We start from the raw sequence: 21,560 nt of genomic DNA on the forward strand, positions 1-21,560 counted from the left end.
CTGGTTTAATAATATACATAACTCCATCTAACTGAGCATTTTTTACACCTATACAGGATAAGAAAAGATTAGATTTTTCAAAAAGAAAACAACAATCACATCTGAATTCTCAGAATTAGAGGAAGGCTTTGATCAAGTCAGTGAAACTTCAATGGTCGCTTTTGCTCTATGACCACCCTCACTGAATGAGTCTGCATTATTTTCATGTCATTTTTAATACATGATTTTGTGTTTTAATAGAGTGGCCTAATTCTCTTTTATGTAAATATCAACTGTATTGTTGACTAAAAATAAAAGATGAGGAATCTAGTAGATTTTATTCTCTGCTATTAAGGCAAGTTTGAGTGTTCTTTCCCAGGAGCCTGTAATTTATAAAAATTATCCTATTTTCTTAACTCCATCACTGGAGTCAAAGCGAGCAAAGCCTATTGCTGTCAATTTTGGATAACCAGAGTGCAGAGGACAGATCCGAGACTAGACTCAGTTTTATACTAGAAAAACCGCATGACGCCTACGATGTTAAACTACAGAGAATTAACACACATTAATTTGGCACTGGTTTTGTAAATGCTTCTGGCATTTCCTTCAGCACTTAAATTCATTTTCAGAGAATGGACTGCTGTAAAAGAATGTAGGATCATTAAGAGTTTATTTCCTCAAAATGCTGAAGGATAGCAAGTTCTGCTGTGAGGGAACAGAACACTGTATTTCCTTAGTGAGGGAAAACAAGAAGACCCCAAGCTTTTTGTTTTTGAGCAAGCATCATAGGTTTGACAACGAAGAATCTCATCTTGTCACACCCTGCCTTACCTTGTTTCAAGGCTGGCTGTGTTTTCTTTACACAGAATGAAATTTTAGCGGGAGCGGAAGCCAAATGCTTATAATGAATGATCAACTTACGATTCAGATGAATCTATCCTTTCATGCTGCTCTGCTTAAAAATAGCATCATAAATGCACATCTGCAAAGACTGTGCAACCCCCCTCTCCCGAATTGTACAAATTATTAGAGTCGTTGACAAAAGATTTTTTTTTGTTTAGGGGTTGGTCTGGGCACTCTATTTGGCAGACTGCCACTTTTCTAGAAGTAGAAATATTGCTTGTAGAAACCACTTTGTACTGAACAGCTGTTCTGCTAAAACATTGAGCTAGCAACCCAAGAAATGACTGACTTCGCATGTGAAGCAAAATTGTTCCCTCCCTTTGTGCTAATTTAAATGAAATGAAAGTACAAAACATTCTCTTCCATGCCGTCTAGTCTTCCCTCCCAATTACAGGCTTTAGTGGGGTGTGTGTGAGCTGGGTGCCAAGAGGAGCACTTGACTCTCCAGCCACCGCCCCAGTGGTAGGCTTGAACTTTGGCCGTTCTGCGAGGCTCCCAGGAAAGCAGCCACTCTTCTGATGTGATCCTTTCTATATTCAGGTCTTAGATGCTGAGGGATTCTCTATAAACTAAATACCTTAGGATTGCAAAAGTAAAAAACCCAGCCTTTCTTCCATCTCTAAAAAAATCTAAGATACTAGAGAGAAGAGAGTAGAAGATTATATTTGATTAAGCTCTTGGTTTAATAAGGATGGTATGTGATTTATGCTTTAGGTTATTTGAGATTATGGTCAGATAACAGAAATATACACAAGTATTCTGGCTTCTACATGGCATTTGGGTGTTCTGTTTAAGATACTCTTCTGAAAGGAAAAAGCCTTCATAAGCTTATTTGACATCTAAGAGATCACAATTTTCATTAAATTTATAGCTTTAACTATATTTATGCATAATAAAGTTTCTAACACCAATGGGTATCTAAAATAAAGACCTGGGAAAATACTCATTTGAAAGTAGAACTTCATGAAATAATTTTTTTTGGAAAATAATAAAATACTATATCTGCAACCTACCTTATATAGATTCAATATGCTCACCTATGAAAAACTCTGTGCAATTTAAAATCCTATTCATCTTTAAGGTCCAGTTTAAAGGCTACCTTCCTGGTCTCCCATTTTCCATTAATCATAGTCTGTGATCACATAGTACTTTGCTTAGACTGCTTTCAACATGAATAATATCTCACCTTATTATTTTGTGAGCATGTGTGTCATTCCCACTAGATTATAAACCCTTGGAGGAAAGAGTTCTGTTTTTCTCTTTGCATTCTCCATAGATCCTAGAATAGAGTCTTACAATGTAACAAGCATTCAAATAAAGGATTAACAGGTAAGTAAAATGAAAAGAGAAATATAACCCATTCCTGATCTCTAATGATAACAAGAGAAAAAATGTTAGCCTAAAACCTACTATAAGATATATATAAAGCCAAAATTCTGAGGCGGGAAATGTCAACTGTATCCATTGCTTCAATAAATTGGTCTTTCATTTCAGATATGGCCTATTTTAAGAGTGCTTTTGTCTTATCTCAGTGAAATATTCATATATTAATAATTTATATAATCAACCATTATATCTCATTGTTTTGAGCATTAAAATAACATTAAGTTGCCTTAACATCCCCAAATCACCTGTGTCATTTAAGAAACCGTAAATTTAAGAGCTTTAAATTTCCTCTACTCTGTCATATGATACAAGTTGAGACATTTTACATATTAGAATTCCAAAAAGCATTTCAAAATAAATACTGCACGTTGACCATTTTTTTGGAAACACAATCTTACCAAAAACAAACAAAACAAAATGAAACAAAAACCAACATACTTCTAACATGATAAAAATCATAAATAGGAATTCTAACATGACTGTAGTAGTTTCTATGTAAACTTAAGCCTCCCAATAAAATGTAGGCTTACTGAAGCATAAGACCAGCTGGATTCTCAGGCCCAACTGTGCCATTTTTTCAGAAAGAAAACTGAGGCCAAAGAGATGTTATGTGTTCACCGTCACAAAGATTTGAACTTTCAGGAATGTCCAACATTCATTGACCAAAACCTTGCTACTACTAAGGCATTCTGAAGACACATTAAAGTGTCTGGGATGATTAGCTTCCATGCATTCATGCATTGTGCTGGCTCCACTAGCCTTGTTTACATGCACTGTACCTTTATTACAGGTTGCTAGAACTCCCTGCAAGTTTCCTTTTCTCTAACCTCCATAAAGGTATTATTTAACTTTTCCAATAGGAAAGATGTTCATATAGCAAAAAATGTAGTGACTCACTTACAACAGGGAAGTTTGATCTGATTGTCTCCCAGAGACAAATCACAAAATAGCATAGGCTGAACAATTTGTTACAGATTTTTCTGCAACTTCAGGAGCTCAATATCCATAGGAGATAGAATGACAAGCACGTTAGGTCAGGTGTCAGCTAAGAAAATATCACTGCGCCACTTTACAAAAGTCCCTGAGTATGTCCAAAGGGAGGCTTACCTGCATCAGCATCCCCATTTTCCTTTTATAATTCTCTAGAAGACACTGCATTTTACACACTCTGTTATGCGATCTTCACATCCCTTTTCAAAATGGAAAATGATAGCAATTTTGCTTTTATGCTAAAATTCTTGTAAAAACCTGGATACTATTCATCTATTTTTATAGAAGAAAGCCAATATTTTAAAGTATTTATATAAAACCCAAACTGTGTACACAGTCTGTTTTCATCATCAGTGCTGATATTCAACACAGCCTTATTTCTCAAACTGTAAAATTATATAGGAGTGATGTGCTTTAATTACAAAACGGTACTGAAAAATTCTTTTCAGTCTCTGTAGTGCTTTGGGAAGTCATGACTATGAATGCATGAGTTTTAGTTTCTTCCAACTACTCTGTACAGTATTCATCCTCTGAGGACTCACTCAACACCTAGTGATTGACCCATCTCAATGGACAACGGCAGAGACCACAGCACCTATTTCCTAGTGACTGTGTTTTGTTTCTTTAGTAACATGTTTAGTTTAGTAAGTTGCAAAAAGTAAATTATTCTGACAATTTAGCCATATTTCTTCACTTGATGTACACATGGTTTTGGAGATATATTCAATTCTACCTGCAAATGACTAGTTCAGCTTTACCAATCTTATTCATTGTAATGTTCATAATAATATTGGATTCTTTACATACAAATCTCAAATTTCTTATTTCTAATGATTTTTTTATGACAGATACAGCCATATCACGCCTTAAATCCCCAGTTGAATCAGAAAGACAATTAATAAATTATGTAGGATAATAAACCAAAACAATTACTTAACTGACCAGTTGATTGATTAGTTAAGTGAAAAATAGCCAAACAATAGTCCTATGTAGACAAAACTTTCATCATCTTTCTCTTTAATAAGATCCTGCATCTAGAGAAGACTATCTGAATAGCCCTAGTTTGGACCATTTGCCACATTGAATTCAGAAAGCAGGCAAAACAATAAGCCAGACCATGCCAACGATGTAATATGACTTTACACTTAATTTTTCAGTAATATATGCAACGCAGAAGACAATATACCCTCTATGAAACCTAGAAAAATATGCAACACCACACCCCTGGCTGGCACACAATTGTTATAGGAAGCAGATTATATGAACACACATTAGCTCTGAAGACGATTAAAAAACAAACAAAACACTTCACCAGCCATTTATTGTTATTGCCGTACCTTGGAAACAAATACAAGGCTCAACCTTTTACAACTAGTAGTGTGCTTCTCACCACACTGGGTTCTAAAACAGTACCTCAGTCCCGCCAGTTGGAATGCTCTTGACAGGAGTTGGCAAACTACGTCATGCAGGTCAAATTCAGCCTGCCATCTGTTTCTATACAACCATAAACTAAGAATTAAAAAAAATGTGAACACAGTTAAAAAAACACACTTATAAGAATAGTATTTCATGACATAATTAGATTTCAGCATCCACAAGTAAAGTTTTATTGAAATACAGCCATCCTCACTCAGGTACAAATTGTCAACGGCTGCTTTTGCACTGTGACAGTAGAGCTGAGGAGCTGCAGAGACTTAATGGCCCACAAAGGCTAAATCATTTATCACGATTCTTTACAGAAAAAGTTTGCCAATCCGTGTTCTAGAACTCTGTAACTAGTTTTGGTCTTGGCTATCTACCTTCTCCTTCTAGGCAATCTTTCTCCATGATCAGAAGAATAGACAATGTAGTACTAGTCATAATGTTGAGCGAGGAAAGACGGGGGAATAGCCAGGGTATGCATTTGTGCTCAGCTGTGACTTCTTACTGATGGCAACAGGTCCTTTATAATGTTTTTAAGAAAACTATTATAAACAGTTTAATCAATTTTCTTTCTTCCACATCCTTATGGATACTGTAAATGTCAGTTAATCACATTTCTTAAACCACACAACCAACAATGAAGCCCTAGAGAGGCTGAGCCTGTGAGGACTCAGTGACAGTTGGAAAAGCAGGAAACTGGGACGGAACAAGTTTCCATTTGGGCAGAGGTTAATTTTTCTCGTGTTTCTGTCATTAGAGTAAATGATAGTGCTTTTCTTAAAATAACCGTTTTATTTTGAAATAATTTTAGATACATAGAACAGTCGCAAAGTTAGTACAGAGAGTCCCATATACCCTTCACCCAGCCTCCCCTAATCTTAGCATGTAATGCCTTTTTCAAATAATTCTTTTCATTGAATTATAACTCCTTTGCCTTTGAATAGCCTAAAAATGTTTTCTGACTTTGGACACCCTGGTAACACTTGATCTAAAAAGAGCTGGTCTCTACTCATGAGCCATATATGTTCATATGTGTTCATGTATAACGTAAATGGGGGAAAGGGATACTAATAGACAGCTGGTGACATGCGCTGAACAGAGAAAGTAAACTCTCCTTATTACGGAGGAAAGTGCACTGATTTGGGATTCCAGAGGCCCAAATTCCAGTCCTAAGTTTGTTACTGACTTTGCTTGTGTCACTAAACTTTTCTCTACATCAGTTTTCTCAACACAATAGCAAGGGGATTGAAACAGATGATGTGTAGGATCTTTAAACCCAACATTCTGTTGGCCTTCTCCTCCTGCCCAGGCTCTGACATTTGCTGCCATATTATGGACCCAGAAAGGATGTGAAAAGCTGCATCAATCAGTATTCAAAGCCACATTCGTTTTACAGGTGGAGGTCACCACGTTTATTAAGGCACAGCTAAGACTTATGCACAGTATCTAGAAAGCAGTTTCTGAAAATTAAAGCCACAGTACGATTTCAATCATATAAAGCAGTCAGAGGTGACTTCTTCTTTGCTATGCCCATGAAATATTGTTATCTGCAGAATGCTGAAACTATATTGCACTTTGCAAGAGGTGATAGGGCTAACAAAAGCATGTTAAAGAATTCCAGCCCTAAAGAACAGAGCACATAAACTTGAAAGTCCTAAATAAGGGAGTACAGTGTAGTATAATGCAATGCCACAGGATGCCATGACTAAAATATTACATTACCAAGAACTAGTAGACTTCTTAAACTAAGTTGGATCTGATGTAGAATAAGTACATTCCCTAAAATGCTGTCAAGAGTAAAAGCAAATCAAAAATATATAAAGTTCTAGATTCATATTTTATCTATGTCATATATTTGGCACTTATTTAATTTAAAACTTCATCGTGTACTGTCTTATTTTCCTCTCTTTTATTTATAATGATGGCATGTATGCAAATCTTGATAATCAATTGATAGAAGTTTTTAAGAGAAGGAACTATGTCATATTTTTGAACCCAGATCACAAGGGAGACACAATACCTTCATATAAAGAGAATTACGCCAAAGAGAAAAAAAAAGAAATATTAGCAGAATATGAAGAGTTAGAGCACATGGCTTTTGAAATTATTAATAAACAGCTTCACGAAACCTAATAGTCCCAGGAGAGATTAATTTGAGACAATTACTAAATCTTTTCTAAGGAATTGGGGGTTTGGATTAGAGCAAGTAATCATCCGAACCAGAACCACTTACAAAAAGAAAATCCAAATGAGAAAACTGAGGTCTAGAGAGGGCTTTATAATCCAGGTCAGACGGTATATTCAATTTTATCAAGAGCACTCATCTTCCTTCCTTCGTTTTCATTCACATTTCTCAATGAATGGTAAATAGCTCCGAGGCCGGGATTATGCCTTATACTTTCTCCATATACTCCCACAATATGCAGCAGAGGACTATACTAAGAGAAGGTACTCAGATATTTGTCAAATAGACTTGAATTTATACACCCAAGACACTTATGGGTTTCTTGAGACTCTTGTTTTTAACTGTCAGCTTCTCAGCCTGTATATTACATGAGAGAAACATGTTGGTAGGGGAAGGCCATTATAGGGCAGGGACTGGCAGTTCATCCCTGGTGGGGGCAGGGGGGCAATTTACCGCTCCTACTCTATACACTGTTTATTTTCTCCTTGGTTTCACACTATATCCATCATTCTCCCTCCATTTTTCTTCTGTCTTTCCTTTTATTTTTACTCTTTTTTTTCTTCTTCCTAGCTTATGATTTAGACCCACCCATACTCTCATCAGCATTATTTAGCTCTGCTAAGAGCAATCCCAAGATATAATCCAATTCTATACAATTCAATTTAAAAACATGGTTAAATACTTACTTTTCTGAGTACTGCACATGGAGATATAAGCATGCATAAGATGACCCAGTCTGTTCCCTCAAATACCTCATAATCTAAATTTAGAGACAGGTATATAAAGAAAAGAATTATGAATTGATAATAAAGCAACAGAAGACTGTAACAGCAACCTACAAAAAGAACTAACATTCCAGGGTAGGAGACAAGATTTACATAAGAAAGTGACATCTGAGCTGGGTTTTGAAAGTTGAATAGGAGTTCAGCAAAACCAAAAGAAGGAAAAGGGCATTTCAGTCAGATGATGGCAGGAATAAAGGCAAAAAAGTATGGTTTTGGTATTCAGTATTGCTAGAGAAAGAAGAGATGACAGTGAAGAGAGGGACAGATTAATGAATCCTGATGTAGGATGCAAAAGAGTACATGCACACTCTTTTGTCCACAGTTCCAGAAATCTCCACAAAAAATTCTTAAGAGGCGTTCCGTTTGCGCTCACCCCTCTTACACCTTTTCCATCGCCATTAAAAGAGCTTCTGCAACAAACTGGGAGAAAATATTTACAAATCATATATCTGACAAGGGGTTAATTTCCAAAATATATAAGGAACTTGTACAACTCAACAACAAAAAAAGCAACCCAATCCAAAAATGGGCAGAGGACATGAACAGACATTTTTCCAGAGAAGATATACAGACGGCCAACAGGCACATGAAAAGATGTTCAACATCACTAATTATTAGAGAAATGCAAATCAAAACTACAATGAGATATCACGTTACACCCATCAGAACTGCTATAATTAACAAGACAAGAAATAACAAGTGTTGAAGAGGATGTGGAGAAAAGAGAACCGTCATACACTGCTTGTGGGAATGTAAACTGGTGCAGCCACTATGGAAAACAGTATGGAGATTCCTCAAAAAATTAAAAATAGAAACACCATATGATCCAGCTATCCCACTACTGGATATTTATCCAAAGAACATGAAATCAACAATTCAGAGAGATTTATGCATCCCTATGATCATTGCAGCACTATTCACAATAGTCAGGACACGGAAACAATACAAGTGCCCAACAACAGATGAATGGATAAAGAAGATGTGGTATATATAGACAAATGAATACTACTCAGCCATAAAAGAAGACAAAATCGTGCCATTTGTGACAACACGGATGGACCTTGAGGGTATTATGCTAAGCGAAATAAGCTAGACAGACAAAGCAAACACCTCATGATTTCACTTATATGTGGGAGATAAACAAATACGTGGGTAAAGAGAACAGATTAGTGATTGCCAGAGGGAAAAGGGGTTGGGGGGGTCCGCGAAAGGGGTAAAGGGGCACATATGTATGGTGATGGATAAAAGACCACTGGTGGTGAACACGATGCAGTCTATACAGAAAGTGATACATAATAATGTACACCTGAAATTTACACAATGTTATAAGCCAATATAACCCCAATAAAATAACTTAAAAAAAAAAGAAAAGAGCTTCTCCCAAGTATCTGCTGCCCTTTGACAGGGGCCAGACCTGAGCTGAACCGTCAGCAGGGAGACAAGCCCAGCCAGAGCTGTGGCAAGAAGTAGAGCCACCCAGCCAAACCCAGCCTAGACCTACCAAGCCCCAGACTAATTGTAGTTTCATGAGGAGTAAAAGCTTCGTGGCATGCTACAGAGATGTGATTGTTTGTTGCCCTGGCAATGGCTGACTAGTATACCTGGATATTCACATGTTTGCAGTCATGGCTCTCACAAATATGCTTTCCTTGAGTCGATGTTTGGAGTTGAGGGTAATTCTGGATGCTCAATAGCGCCAGATGCACTGAGAACAGTGACCAGTCAAACTCTTTGACAGTGGCATGTGGCAAGAAACCAGCAATGCTTTCTAATATCCTTCATGCTAAAGGTAGACTAGAGCTCCCCTTTGTAGATATAAAAGCTTTCCCTAATAAAATGTGAAACTTCACAGAATTAGGGTCTCAGAGACTTACTCTGCCATCATCAAGCCCACATTTGTCAGAAAGCCCTTCCTGATCAGCGTTGGAGATGACAATCCTAGGGAACTGTGGTGATATAAACATTGCCTGTCCTATCATAATGTAAAATAAAAGAAAGTAAAAGGTTAGTTCTTAAACGAACTCCTTTCAGAAGTCATAACTTCACTAGAAAGATTTAAAAGGATAATAGAATGTAATTAAAAAGGCTTCCTGGAAGCATATCTAAGAAAAGGTGATTATATCACATTGTATTTCTATATACTAGGAAAACCCGGCACTCGCTACCAAAATAAGCAGAAATGAACACTGGCAGCTCAGTTTTTGGATGGTTCCATTTCCATTTGGTGCCACCACAGACTCTGGATTGAGGCAGATGAAACTAGAGACTAGAGCATGGAATCAGGCCGTCAGTCTACTGAAGATGATGGAGAGAAGTGTAGATACCAAGCAAGAACCAAGTTTCCTTCTTTTATCCTAAACTCTTAGCCGTACAGGAAGCTTTTGTTTAGAACCTAAGGGTTCAGTCTAGGTTTTACCATTTGCCTATGTAAAAAGAAAAAAAGAATACCACCGGCTAGTACACATGTCATGTACTGATTGTAAGAACTTTCATTTCGCATGGTTTTTTAATAATGAGGAATCTGACACTTGGCCCCAAACATGAATGTCACTTGGTAGAAGTAAATGTGTGTCAGCATCCAGCAAAATGCCAGAACAGGAATTGGAAGACCTTTGAGCTGCTTAGACCAAGAAGACCTATCAATCAGTTTTGGAATCTCGACCTTCTATGGAAACAGAACCATTTTAAAAAATGCTATCTAAGTTTTGAGGACAACCATTACAGTAGCAATTCAATGTTACTCAGAAGGGTGTCATACTCAGTGACTCTACATGACTATTTTAAATGAATCCATTAAACATCATTGTTTAAGTAACAGTCTGGTCTTTGGCTAAGGATAGATCATGTGTTGCTTAAGTAAAGACCTGCAGGTCTTTCCTCTCAGAAACATCTACCACGTAATTCAAAATAGATGCCTGAAATAATGAAGGGAAATTCTATGAAAATAGTAAAGTTCTTCCTAATGTGTTCAGTCGACTTTAATCACCAGTTGACTTATATATTTTTCAATTGTTTCCTTCCAAAGGCTAAAAACGTCTTATATTTTACATATTTTAGCATTGTTGCCTGTCACACACATGGGCCAATTGTTGTTTAAAAGCTGCAACGTTTAAATTGAAATAAAACTTATGCTTATAGTGGTAAATATTCCTGGACTAATAGAATTGCAGCAGACATACTCCAAAAATTGACTGAAGTCTCTGATATTAGAAAGACATAAAATTTATCTAGTTTTAGCAAATGTCAAATCAGCAGCTATTGCTTTTAAGATTAATAAAAGATATAATGGCTTCTAGATAGCCTGTAAATAGAGATGACTATGAATGGAGAAGTGATTTACCAACAGTCACCACAATGAGATTTCTTTAAAGGTTACAATCATCAGTTATTTAGTTGAAACACTGCTGAGAAGGCCTGGTCATTTCTTGAATAATGCATAATGTTCACTGTAGATTTGATCTGTATTATAACAATACAGATATTTCTAAAATAATGGAAAAAACTATCTGTTACCTTCCAATTGCTTAACATATCATTTCCATGAAGTAATTGACTCAGGACATATTACACACTGTCACCCGAGTGTTCTTTATGCAAGCATAACTTGTAATAATCTGTATACAATGAGTATCACAAAACAAACTCATCAACCTTTATAGACTTTTAAGAAAAGATGTGATGAATACAGGGCAGACTAAAGGACCTCTCTGAAGCAGTAAATTAAAATGATTAAATTTCTATATAGTTGTGTGGGACAAATTTAAACTTAAGCTTTGAAATTTAATTATTAACATGAACAACTCATCACATTAAAAAAAAATGTTGCCTACATGATGTAAGTACTTTTTATATAAATTTACAAATGCCTTTAGCTTTATTCAAGAGACTGCTTGGAGAAGCACCAAGTACAATGTCTACTGTTTTATTGTTGGATTCTGAACTGCTCTTCACATGATGCTGCAGGCTATTTATATAAGCTTGTTTATCCATATGAACTTCTTCAAGGGCACAACATAGAAGACCTTAATAAATTAAAACGAATTTCTTTTGATGTTGTTGTTTCATGAATGTTTGATCAGAATGAGTATCAAGGTTGCAATAAAGAACTAGAGTAAAGCAATAAAATATATGTATATCGTACAGCAGAACCAGCTTACAGAAAGTGCCCATTGCATTCCTAGCAACTTTTAAGAGCCAGGCAAACAGTATAGAGTCACTATGCTGACATCTTCAGTTCTAGACTATCACCAGTTTGCTAATTGTGGGACTATACATGTACTAAATTAGATGTACTGCCATAATATGGATGGAATTTTTAAAATAATAAAATCTGTTTTCTCCTTCCAGACTCCTAAACATCCACCCCAATCTCGCCATTTTTCACATTGACATCACCACGTCCTTCCATAGACTGAAACACCCAGCAGAGGCAAGACCGTATTTTATCTTCTTTTTATCCATCTGTATCTTAAGTAGTTATAGAGTTGAGTTGATTGAAGTCCACAAAGTAAAAGCGCATTATTAGTCACAGTCCAAAGCTGAGACAATTCTCACCTGGAATGTTTGATGATGGTGATAAAACTCAAATATTATTGCTAGAAATGATATGATGTAACAGAAAGAGCACTAGGCAGAAAAGCAAGACAATGAGATTCTAGTTTTAGTTCTGCCAACACTTAACTGTAAACCCTCTCTACATTATTTCCCTCACCTGAAAATGAGGGCATAGTTCTATATGATCTATGATTTTGCATCTCTAAAGGGTCATGATTCTAAAAGCAAGCAGGATCATCACATCATAGAAGAATGGACAGACCGTGGAACCATTAGGTTTTTCTACTTTGGTAGCCACCACTACCAAGGAAGCCTATAAACTATAAACTCCTTTAAAAAAATGGAAATAAAAGAAAAGAATTATGTTAAACAACTTAATATAAGTCCAGGCCCTCAATCAATGTATGTCAAATTGAATAACAAATTTTGCACACAATGTGATTTCTAACCTGTTGCACTTATCCTTTCATCTTGCATGATTTGGAATAAACACGAAGACAGCCTATTGAATTAACACTTAGGTATACAACATATTTACTAGAATTATATTCACATCTTTAGCTTGGGAAAATTCGCTACTCCTTTAGCATCTGGAACATGCACTGGTATATTACCAAGTTGACATCTACATTCTGAAGGGCAGAAGGGCCCCTTGACAGCTCCCTCTGTTGTATGTTCTTCTCAACCTTTGAATGTCATTCTTACACTCTAGAACAGGAGTTTGTGAACTATGGCTTGTGGGCCAAATCCAGTGGCAGCTGCCTATTTTTTAAGTACAGTTTTATTAGAACACGGCCACGCCCTGTTTACATATTGTCTATGGCTGATTTCATGCTACAATGGCAGAGTTGAGTCCTCCCAAAACCTAAAATATTCACTATATGGCCCTTGACAGAAAATGTTTGCCAACCCCTGCTCTAAAGGAAAATCACCTGTTATAACTTAAATTCTAATTTTCCTTCTCTCATAAGCATTAGAAACACAATACCTAAGTAAAAATGGCAAAGATATGAACAGATTCACACACGCACATACACACGTCTGATGACACCTCTTAGCACAGTAAATAGCCACTCCTTTTGACCCTTCATTTTAATCTGAATCATGTAAGAGGTTACAGCTTCCCACTAGTACCCCTTCCTACAAGAGCCAAGAGTACAGGGACTTCAAAGGTAGTTATCAAGGCGTAATCACATAACTAAAGAACCTAATTCCCCTCTGGGGTTGCCTGCAACTCCGCTAAATGTCCAGCTTTATTCCACGTTCATCAAGAATCTAGATACAAAGTTAGGGCACAAGAAACTAGCAGATTCCTTAATTCCTATGCCTTGACTAACACATCATTAAAGATAGAAAATCAATAGTCAAGACTATATATACATCAATAAATATATGCATGCACATTCATATGCTAAAAATGCCACAAATTATTAGGAGTTTCAGAAACACACAAGAAAATACCTCTCAAGTACCAGGGTGAAGAAGGCCTAAAATTTTAAAATAATAAGTTTTAAGGATAACTGCACCAAGGATTTGGAGGACAAACATATGTTTATATTCACAACTTTTAGGCAATATATATAGAGACTTGCAACATTAATACATGGATTGATTGTTTTATTCATCAATAAAATCATGATTCAAAGTGTCTGCTACAGTTGGACTCTCCTCCCTTCCTCTTTTTGGTTACTAAAGACAGGAATATTAGCTCCATTCTTTAACATATATTCTCATACTCCACCCATCAATAATAATTTATATGAATTAGCATAATTAAATGCCAGAAGCACTTTAATGTAAGTTATTTCATTCTCCTTTCTCTGAAACCTTATATACAATGATAGAATATTTAGGCTGACACTTTTTGAAAATAAAATAGAAATAGAAGAGGTTTATTTCACCTTCACATGGTGTCTTTCTCATGCAGAGTTCAGATTTCCACATTTGTATCCCTTTAAAGGATTTGAGATGCAGGAAAAGAAGAAAGGATGATGGTAAACATTTCATCTTAGAGACACCTACAGACCACCATATTACAGAATGAACAGTGGCTTAAAACTTACCTTTGACTGATGTGTTAGGGGGAGGGCCTTCCATTCGCAAGTTCCACGGAGGGTCCCCCTGGTTAGCAAAGTCCCTCATTTTCAGATAGCTAATGGTAAGTCGAATTATGGACGCCTTGTCAAGCTGGCTAGTGATGGCTGCAGGAAGAGGCAACAACTTGGCCAATTCATAGAACTCGAAATTTTCTTTTCCCCGGCGGGAGCGAGCAGCATCTCGGGATTTCTCCTTTCTCAATGCTTGTAAACTGAAATCAAAGGAGTGAAAAAGTGTTGTTTAAAACATGTGATTCTGTCATTAGACAGAAATTTTTTTTCTATTTCCTTCTGTTTCCCAGCAAAAATCTACCAAAATCTTCAAAATTCCAGGGCCATAGTAAAATGAGTTCCAGACAATGTCCACTAAAACCACACTCTGCTCTCGGACTTATACGCCATTAACTCAAGTGCAATGAGGAAGAACTGCTGGCTTGTTAGGTTTTCTTCCTCCAATTGTCCGTGCATTGATATATATTCATTGTTTCTAAGACATAACATAAGGTTTACAGGTGATGCTTGATGCTATCAGCTATAAGCAATTTAAAAGACTGGGCCTGTAATATATCTATTCTCAAGCTAACGATTTTGTTCATTTAACTGTTTATCACTATGGGATCTATGACCATCTAAAGGACACATTTTTAAAAATTTATTTCAATTATCATCTTGGGGAACAAATGATAAACACAAACGCAGTTCACAGAATCAAGAAATAAAATGTTGATCTGCTTCCAGCTTGATATGGATTATGATCTTCAGTCAGATAAAGAAAACATTTTATTGAAAATGAAGATTTAAATGTAACTTTATAAATGTGCTGGTGATTGGTTGATAAGAGAATACTTTAATTCTTTAGTAATGGACATACATTAGTAGATGGATACATTCTCTAAGGTACGAGAGAATAAAATATATTGCCCAGGAAAGTCAAACTCTAAGATAATATAAATTTAATGTTGAAAGATAAAGCCCTGTATGGGCTATTAAAATTTATAAACATTATAGACACATTACTTCACAGAAGAGGCAACAGGTGGGATCCAGCACTTTGCTTTAACTATTCATGTGCATTTCTGTTTGAAGTTTGCTCACTTTGCTGAGGGCAGATTCTGGTGCAAGAAGTTGTGTGTGAGCATCTGACAGGAGAATTCCACCTACTTTGAATTGCTCTGTTTTGTGTCTGACAAAAAATAAATTCAAAAATCAGGCCCTAATGATAAGTATTTGAGCAATATTTACAGTACCAAGGTACTATTAAAATCATTTGCAAGTATACATTTTATTGAACTCTGAAGGCATTTTAAATCTTTGAATTTAGCATTCTGCTTTCCCATTATAAAATAACAAGAAAGAGAGAAACAAGGAAGGAATCAAGACCCAGAGGAATAGGTCAAAATAAGTTCAGCAGTGTGGTTCCAATCTCTATTAATATAATATGGACAATAACATTCCATATTACATTATAGCATACCTGATATTGGTCATGGTAGAAACACTGAATTCACTGCAGACACTCAAAATATCTTATTGAATATCTAGTAATTTAAGTAATGCCATAATGCTCTGGTCAAATACTTGCTAAGCTCATACCCCAATCAATTTCACTCTATTAATAAAATATTCTATATTCGCTAACTACACTCATGTGCCACATAATGATGTTTCGGTCAATGACAGACTGCATATACGATGGTGGTCCCATAAGATTAGTACCATGTAGCCTAGGTGCATACTAGGCTATACCAGCTAGGTTTGTGTAAGTACACTCTACCATGTTTGCACAATAACAAAATTGCCTAACGACACATGTCTCAGAATGTATCCCTGTCATTAAGAAATGCATGACTGTAATGTATTTCTCAGAACTAGACAAGTTAATGCTATCATTTTCAGAGTCACAGCAGTCTCAGGTGACAAACTTTTGTCTCTTGATGTCTCAGGTGATAACTTCAGGCAGAAATATCGCTACTTTACAAGGAAAAGATATGTTATGCCACTTATTTCCCAATATCTTGGCTAGCCTCCAATTCTATAAATGCTCAATTTTCACTTATTGAAAACTATGTAAATAAAGTGAGAGATCCCTTAAAATATGACAAAGTATAACCAGATTCCAGGTTAACATCTTAGGATAAAAGAATGATTTGGTATTCTTCCCTGTATATAATAAAAGCAATCTAACACCATTTAATTCAGCTGTGCCAAAAGAACTACATCTTTTGACATGTTTTCTCTACCACTTGTAGAGTGCAGTGGTTCAAGTTCAGTGCTTTGCTCTTTTTGTGTTCTTGTAATGGAATACTATGCCAAAAGGTGGGCTGAACTTACAACATTTTTTTTTTTTTTGGTCCAGTAAGTGACTATGATGGAGCTCTAGATCAGGGGTTGCAAACTCAAGGGCTTGCAGGGTTAAGGTGGGCAATGTCAATGAGTGCAGAGGCCTGATGGTGACTATACTGGAGAACAACCGCCCAGGCAAAAACAGCACCAGGTTCAGCTGACTGTTGCTTTGGGAGAAGGCATGCCTGGTGCTGCCAGATTCCTGGTATTGCCAGATTGCTGGAGAACAAAGTCTGAATTTTTACATGGTATTTCCCAATTTTAATATGTTAACTAACTAAAGTTTTTTTAAATCATGCAAGCCAAATAAAACATGCCATTTAGTCAATAATGGAGCAGGAACTCATTTTACAATTGGCTAATAATTTGGGAGGCCAATTTTGAAGGTAGTTTTACATGGATATTATATGTAACTTTCTTTTATATATGTCACTCAAATGATCACAAATGAACTTATTTGTTATTTAATTAATATTACTAATATTCATACTAGGAATTTCTCTATTCAACTGAAGCAAGTAGAGGACTAGGCAATTATTCTGAAATTGATATTAATGCATAGTCTTATCAATAATCTAAGGAAAAACTAGTCCTACAGTGAGGCAAATCCCAAGATCACAGGGAACAACCAAATAGGCTCTACAGGCTAGGTAGAGGGGAGATGGCTTTCTATATCCTCTCAGGGAAGGAAGTCCGTCCATGGACACTAATGCCTTTGCATGCCTTGCCTAAACAGTGCCTTCTGACCATGACTTTTCTAAAATACCACTGGACAGAACTTTCTTTGTGTGTTCCTGCCCCACCTCCTTATTGTTTTTCTTTTCTCCACTCTCCCCAACCCCCCCCTTTTTTTTTTTTAACTCTAACACACACTGTGTTACCCTACTGAAGTAATCTTATTGGCCATAATCTTAATAACAAAGAGTTTCCATGACTCCCACATCTCATCATTATGCAGACACCATAGTTCAGAAGACTTTCAGAATGATAGCACTGTCTGTAATATGTAGTAATTGGTTTTGATGGCAATAGGATGATATACAGTCAAAGGATTGTAAAGGTTGTGGACATACTGATAGAATAGACGAAGCTAAAGACCTTAAGACAATGACAGATTGTGGATTAATCTTTCACATGCTTTTGTGAAGTAGAGACTAGTTATAAGCAATTCTCAAATTGAATTAAGGACAACATTAAAACCTAAAGTGAACTTTGTATTTATACATTCTAGACCAAAAAAATTATGGTTGGATTTCTAGAATACTAAAGAAAGAATGGATTGGTTGCACGTGTGTAAATGTTATGGTGCTGATCTCTGCCATCTAAAATATGATTAAACTTCAGATTCACAATAAGTTACTCTCTGGGACCCAAAGTCCTCACTGCTCTAATGTTCTTCCACTGAAACTCTGAAAAGCAGGAAAAAGGGTCTCTTCATTAATCCTCTGCAAATCAAAATTTCAACTCTCTTTGACGATGATATTATCATCTCACTAATAATTACCACTACCACCAAAAAACAACGAAATCAACAACTATTTCAAAACACACATACATATTTACGTATCCGAAAATCATACGCAAAAATATGTGTATACGTGTATATTTTTGGAGTGATAGTAAATTATTTTCATATTCTCAAAAGGGCTCCATTACCCCAACCAGAGTAATAATATAATGTCTAGAATTTCCTCTTACAAGGCTTATAAAGTTGGATTCCCCCTCTTTTTGTCCTTGATGTTGGCAGAATTAATTTATTCTTATAAATTAAGGATCATTATATATTATTTGATATATATATTAAATATATATTAATGTATGTTTCCATTCAACACTTTGAACAATTTTTACAAGTTTCTAAAGTTATACCTTTAAAGCATAGATAACAGGCAATCAAAAATTTTTTACTAGTAATGAAGATTTAGAGGACAGCGCCTGTTAAATGTAAAGTGATTTTTTTAAAATCTTCTCATGTATTTCAAGTTCCTTTGACAAGTTGCATGTTTTGTGGAAAGAGTCCTGGTGAAGGAGTTAGAAGACCCGCCTTGGTCATTTGCACACAGTGTGATCCTAAGTCACAAAGCCGAACCTCAATTTTATCATCTGGTAACATGAGGATGACAAACAAGGCATATTTGGCAAATCTCCTGGCACCATGGCAATGGCTCATATGATCATTTTCATAGTAGCGTACTGTAGACTATAAAGCAATAAAACCCTTGGACAATTCTAGATTTTAACAATTAAGATAGTTTGTAAACTCTAAATGTGGTAGAGTCTACTTCAGAGTTTTATGACAGAGAAGAATTTTAAGAAGTTGGAAAGATGTAGGGATGCCCAAAATATAGTCAACCCATCCTTGACTTTCTTGGAAGCCCAGGGGTTAGGAGTGTGGGCTCTGTAGCCATATTGTAGGTAGTCATATCATCACACACAGTTACCAGCTGGGCAACCTCAGGTAGGTTTCTCAACCTCTTTGGCCTCAGTTTCCTCATCTGGAAAAGGGATATTATAAGAATATGTACTGCATAATATTCTAGAGAGGAGTAATTGAGCTAATATATATAAAGTGCTAAATGCCTACCATATTGTGAACATTATATAAGCATTAATTATTATTATAATTACAAAAACTCATCTGGGATAAAAGTCCAACTGTTAGTACCACATCTGATTACCATGCTATTTCTCCATAATTCTTCATAATTGTCTTTAACCAAGCTTCTTTTCTACCACATTTCTTTTTTGACTCTAGTTAGTTTAATTCTAAACACCTGTTTCTTTTCTTCATTGGACTCTCAAACCCCTTTCCCTACTGCCATTTACGACCTTCACTTTAGTGAATTTAACTTCCCATGTAGTGACAGTAGAAATCAAACCAAGGGAAATAAAATCAAAGGCCTAACTTTCGCTTGGCGACAACCTTAAAACTGCACATTTATTAAACTCCTTCCACGTTCTCTCAAATCGTGATTATTAGTTTCTTTAAGTTCTGTCTGATGCCCCTCTCAGCATGCCATCCACACTAGCAGAGGGTAGAGGTTAAGTGCACGGACTGTGGAGCCAGACTGCCTGCATTTAAATCCTGGCTCTGTGACTTGCTAATTATGTAAACTTCAGCCAATTAGTTAACTTATTTTACCTCAATTTCTCTCATCTGTGAAATAGGATGATAATACCATCTGCTTCATAAGGTTCTTGTTGGAATTAAGTTGAGTTAACTTTTATAAAATATTGACAATGGTGCCTGGCACACAGTAAGATTGTATAAGATGTGTTAAATGGAAACCTAAGCTCACTTCACATTGATTGTTCTATGCTTCAAGGTCATTAATGCTCATTTATAATGTACACTCTGTTCTCATCAATATGATTTATATTTACCAGTTTTAACATATCACATTGTATATTTAAGTGAAATAAAACTCCTTTATTGCAGAGATATTTATTTCTCATCATAGTCCTCCTTATGCCTATGGTCTATCTGCTGTATACCACAGGTATACCTAATGAGTTGTTCAAATAAAAAAATACCTATGTTTTATTAATGGAAGATTAAAGGCTTATAAATAAATGTTTTCCGTACTAGGAATAATAAGTGGCCACTTTTTAATTTGCTAAAGTAATTTCAAGACAAGCAATTTTGTTTATATATAAAAATGAACATCCAAACAGGTATTAAGGAAATGGATTACTCAGGAAGATTGTGAAAACTTCTACGGAAGACTTCAAAATTGCAATGATAATTATTAGTCAGAAAGAGTATATGTGTACTCCTAGCAAGAAGATGATCTTTTTCAAAACATCACAAATCCAAAAGTTCTCCCTGATGTCAGGCAAAGCCCCAAATCCAGGACCATGGAGAGCTCACCCAGAACATCTGGTGCTGGGGGGAAGTGTGGAAGTGTAGCAGGATTTGCTGCTGGGGCCTCCACATTGGGGGCAAGGCTGAATCATGAAATTCTACTCGAACCAGAAACAAGCAAAAGATAATAACCCACCCTCCTAAGCTCCCCAAAAAGGTAAAGAACAGGCATTGTCACTATCACAAAACTAATATTATGACATTTACTCAGGATTTGCAATCTCTCTGAAGCTGCCATGGAGCTGGATGAGGGTGTCACTTGTTTACTGGGCCACTTGTCCACAGTGGAAAAAACATAACTTTGGATTTGATGACTCATTAAACTAAAAGAGGTAAGTTATCCTTTGTAGCTGATCAAATTTAGCTTTGCAAAATTGATTACTTTGGTTTCCTACTTCACAGAAATGGTTATAATGATTATGGAAATAATACAGCTGGAGATCTACAGAGGAAAACAAAGAGCAAAAATAATAATTGTCACACAGGAACAACAGAAGTCAACTTAATCAAATGTTTCTTCCTCTCCAATGACTTCTTCATAGCCAGATTTTTATCAGTGTTTTTTTTCTAATTTATAATTATATGTGTGGAATAGCTTCTGATATTGACATAATCGAAAGATCCACACTCTCTCTACATGAAAATCCTCTAAGCCTCCATTTTAACACCTTCATGTAAACTTTTAGAATACAATACCAAGTCTTTATAAAAGAATAGGGCAGGTTTTGGTCATCAAGCTGTAGCAGAAAGGAAAGATAGGGTCAAAACCACTTGAAATTTTACCTTTTAAATTTTACCTTTAAAGGCTTCTAAGGAGCCAGACAGGCAGGTTTCTATGGATTTTCCTACTTGTTTTGCTTAGGAGAAGTCAGCATTACAGACTTCTACTATTTATCAATTAATCTGGCATGCAGCCTCAAAGGAAGAAGGTCGACCTGTATTAAAAATGCAGCCATCAAAAATTCATCAAAGGCTTCAGCATTTTAACTCATGAACCTTTGAACACCTGCATACTTGTCAGATCTCTGGTCACAGTTAACGATGAAATCTAT

General features: G+C 36.0%; 1 protein-coding gene across 1 annotated transcript in view; it reads right to left on the bottom strand.

The window, feature by feature from the left end:
• NPAS3 (neuronal PAS domain protein 3) overlaps positions 1 to 21,560 on the bottom strand; it is a gene marked incomplete at its 5' end in the record, with an annotated part of 740,467 nt that overhangs the window by 571,371 nt on the left and 147,536 nt on the right. Inside the window, one exon of the mRNA XM_058540352.1 lies at positions 14,268 to 14,512. Within this exon, the coding sequence (XP_058396335.1) occupies positions 14,268 to 14,512 (245 nt within the window). The remainder of the gene's footprint in view (positions 1 to 14,267; positions 14,513 to 21,560) is intronic.

This window comes from Diceros bicornis, chromosome 5 (assembly GCF_020826845.1).
Source record: "Diceros bicornis minor isolate mBicDic1 chromosome 5, mDicBic1.mat.cur, whole genome shotgun sequence".
NCBI lineage: Eukaryota > Metazoa > Chordata > Mammalia > Perissodactyla > Rhinocerotidae > Diceros > Diceros bicornis.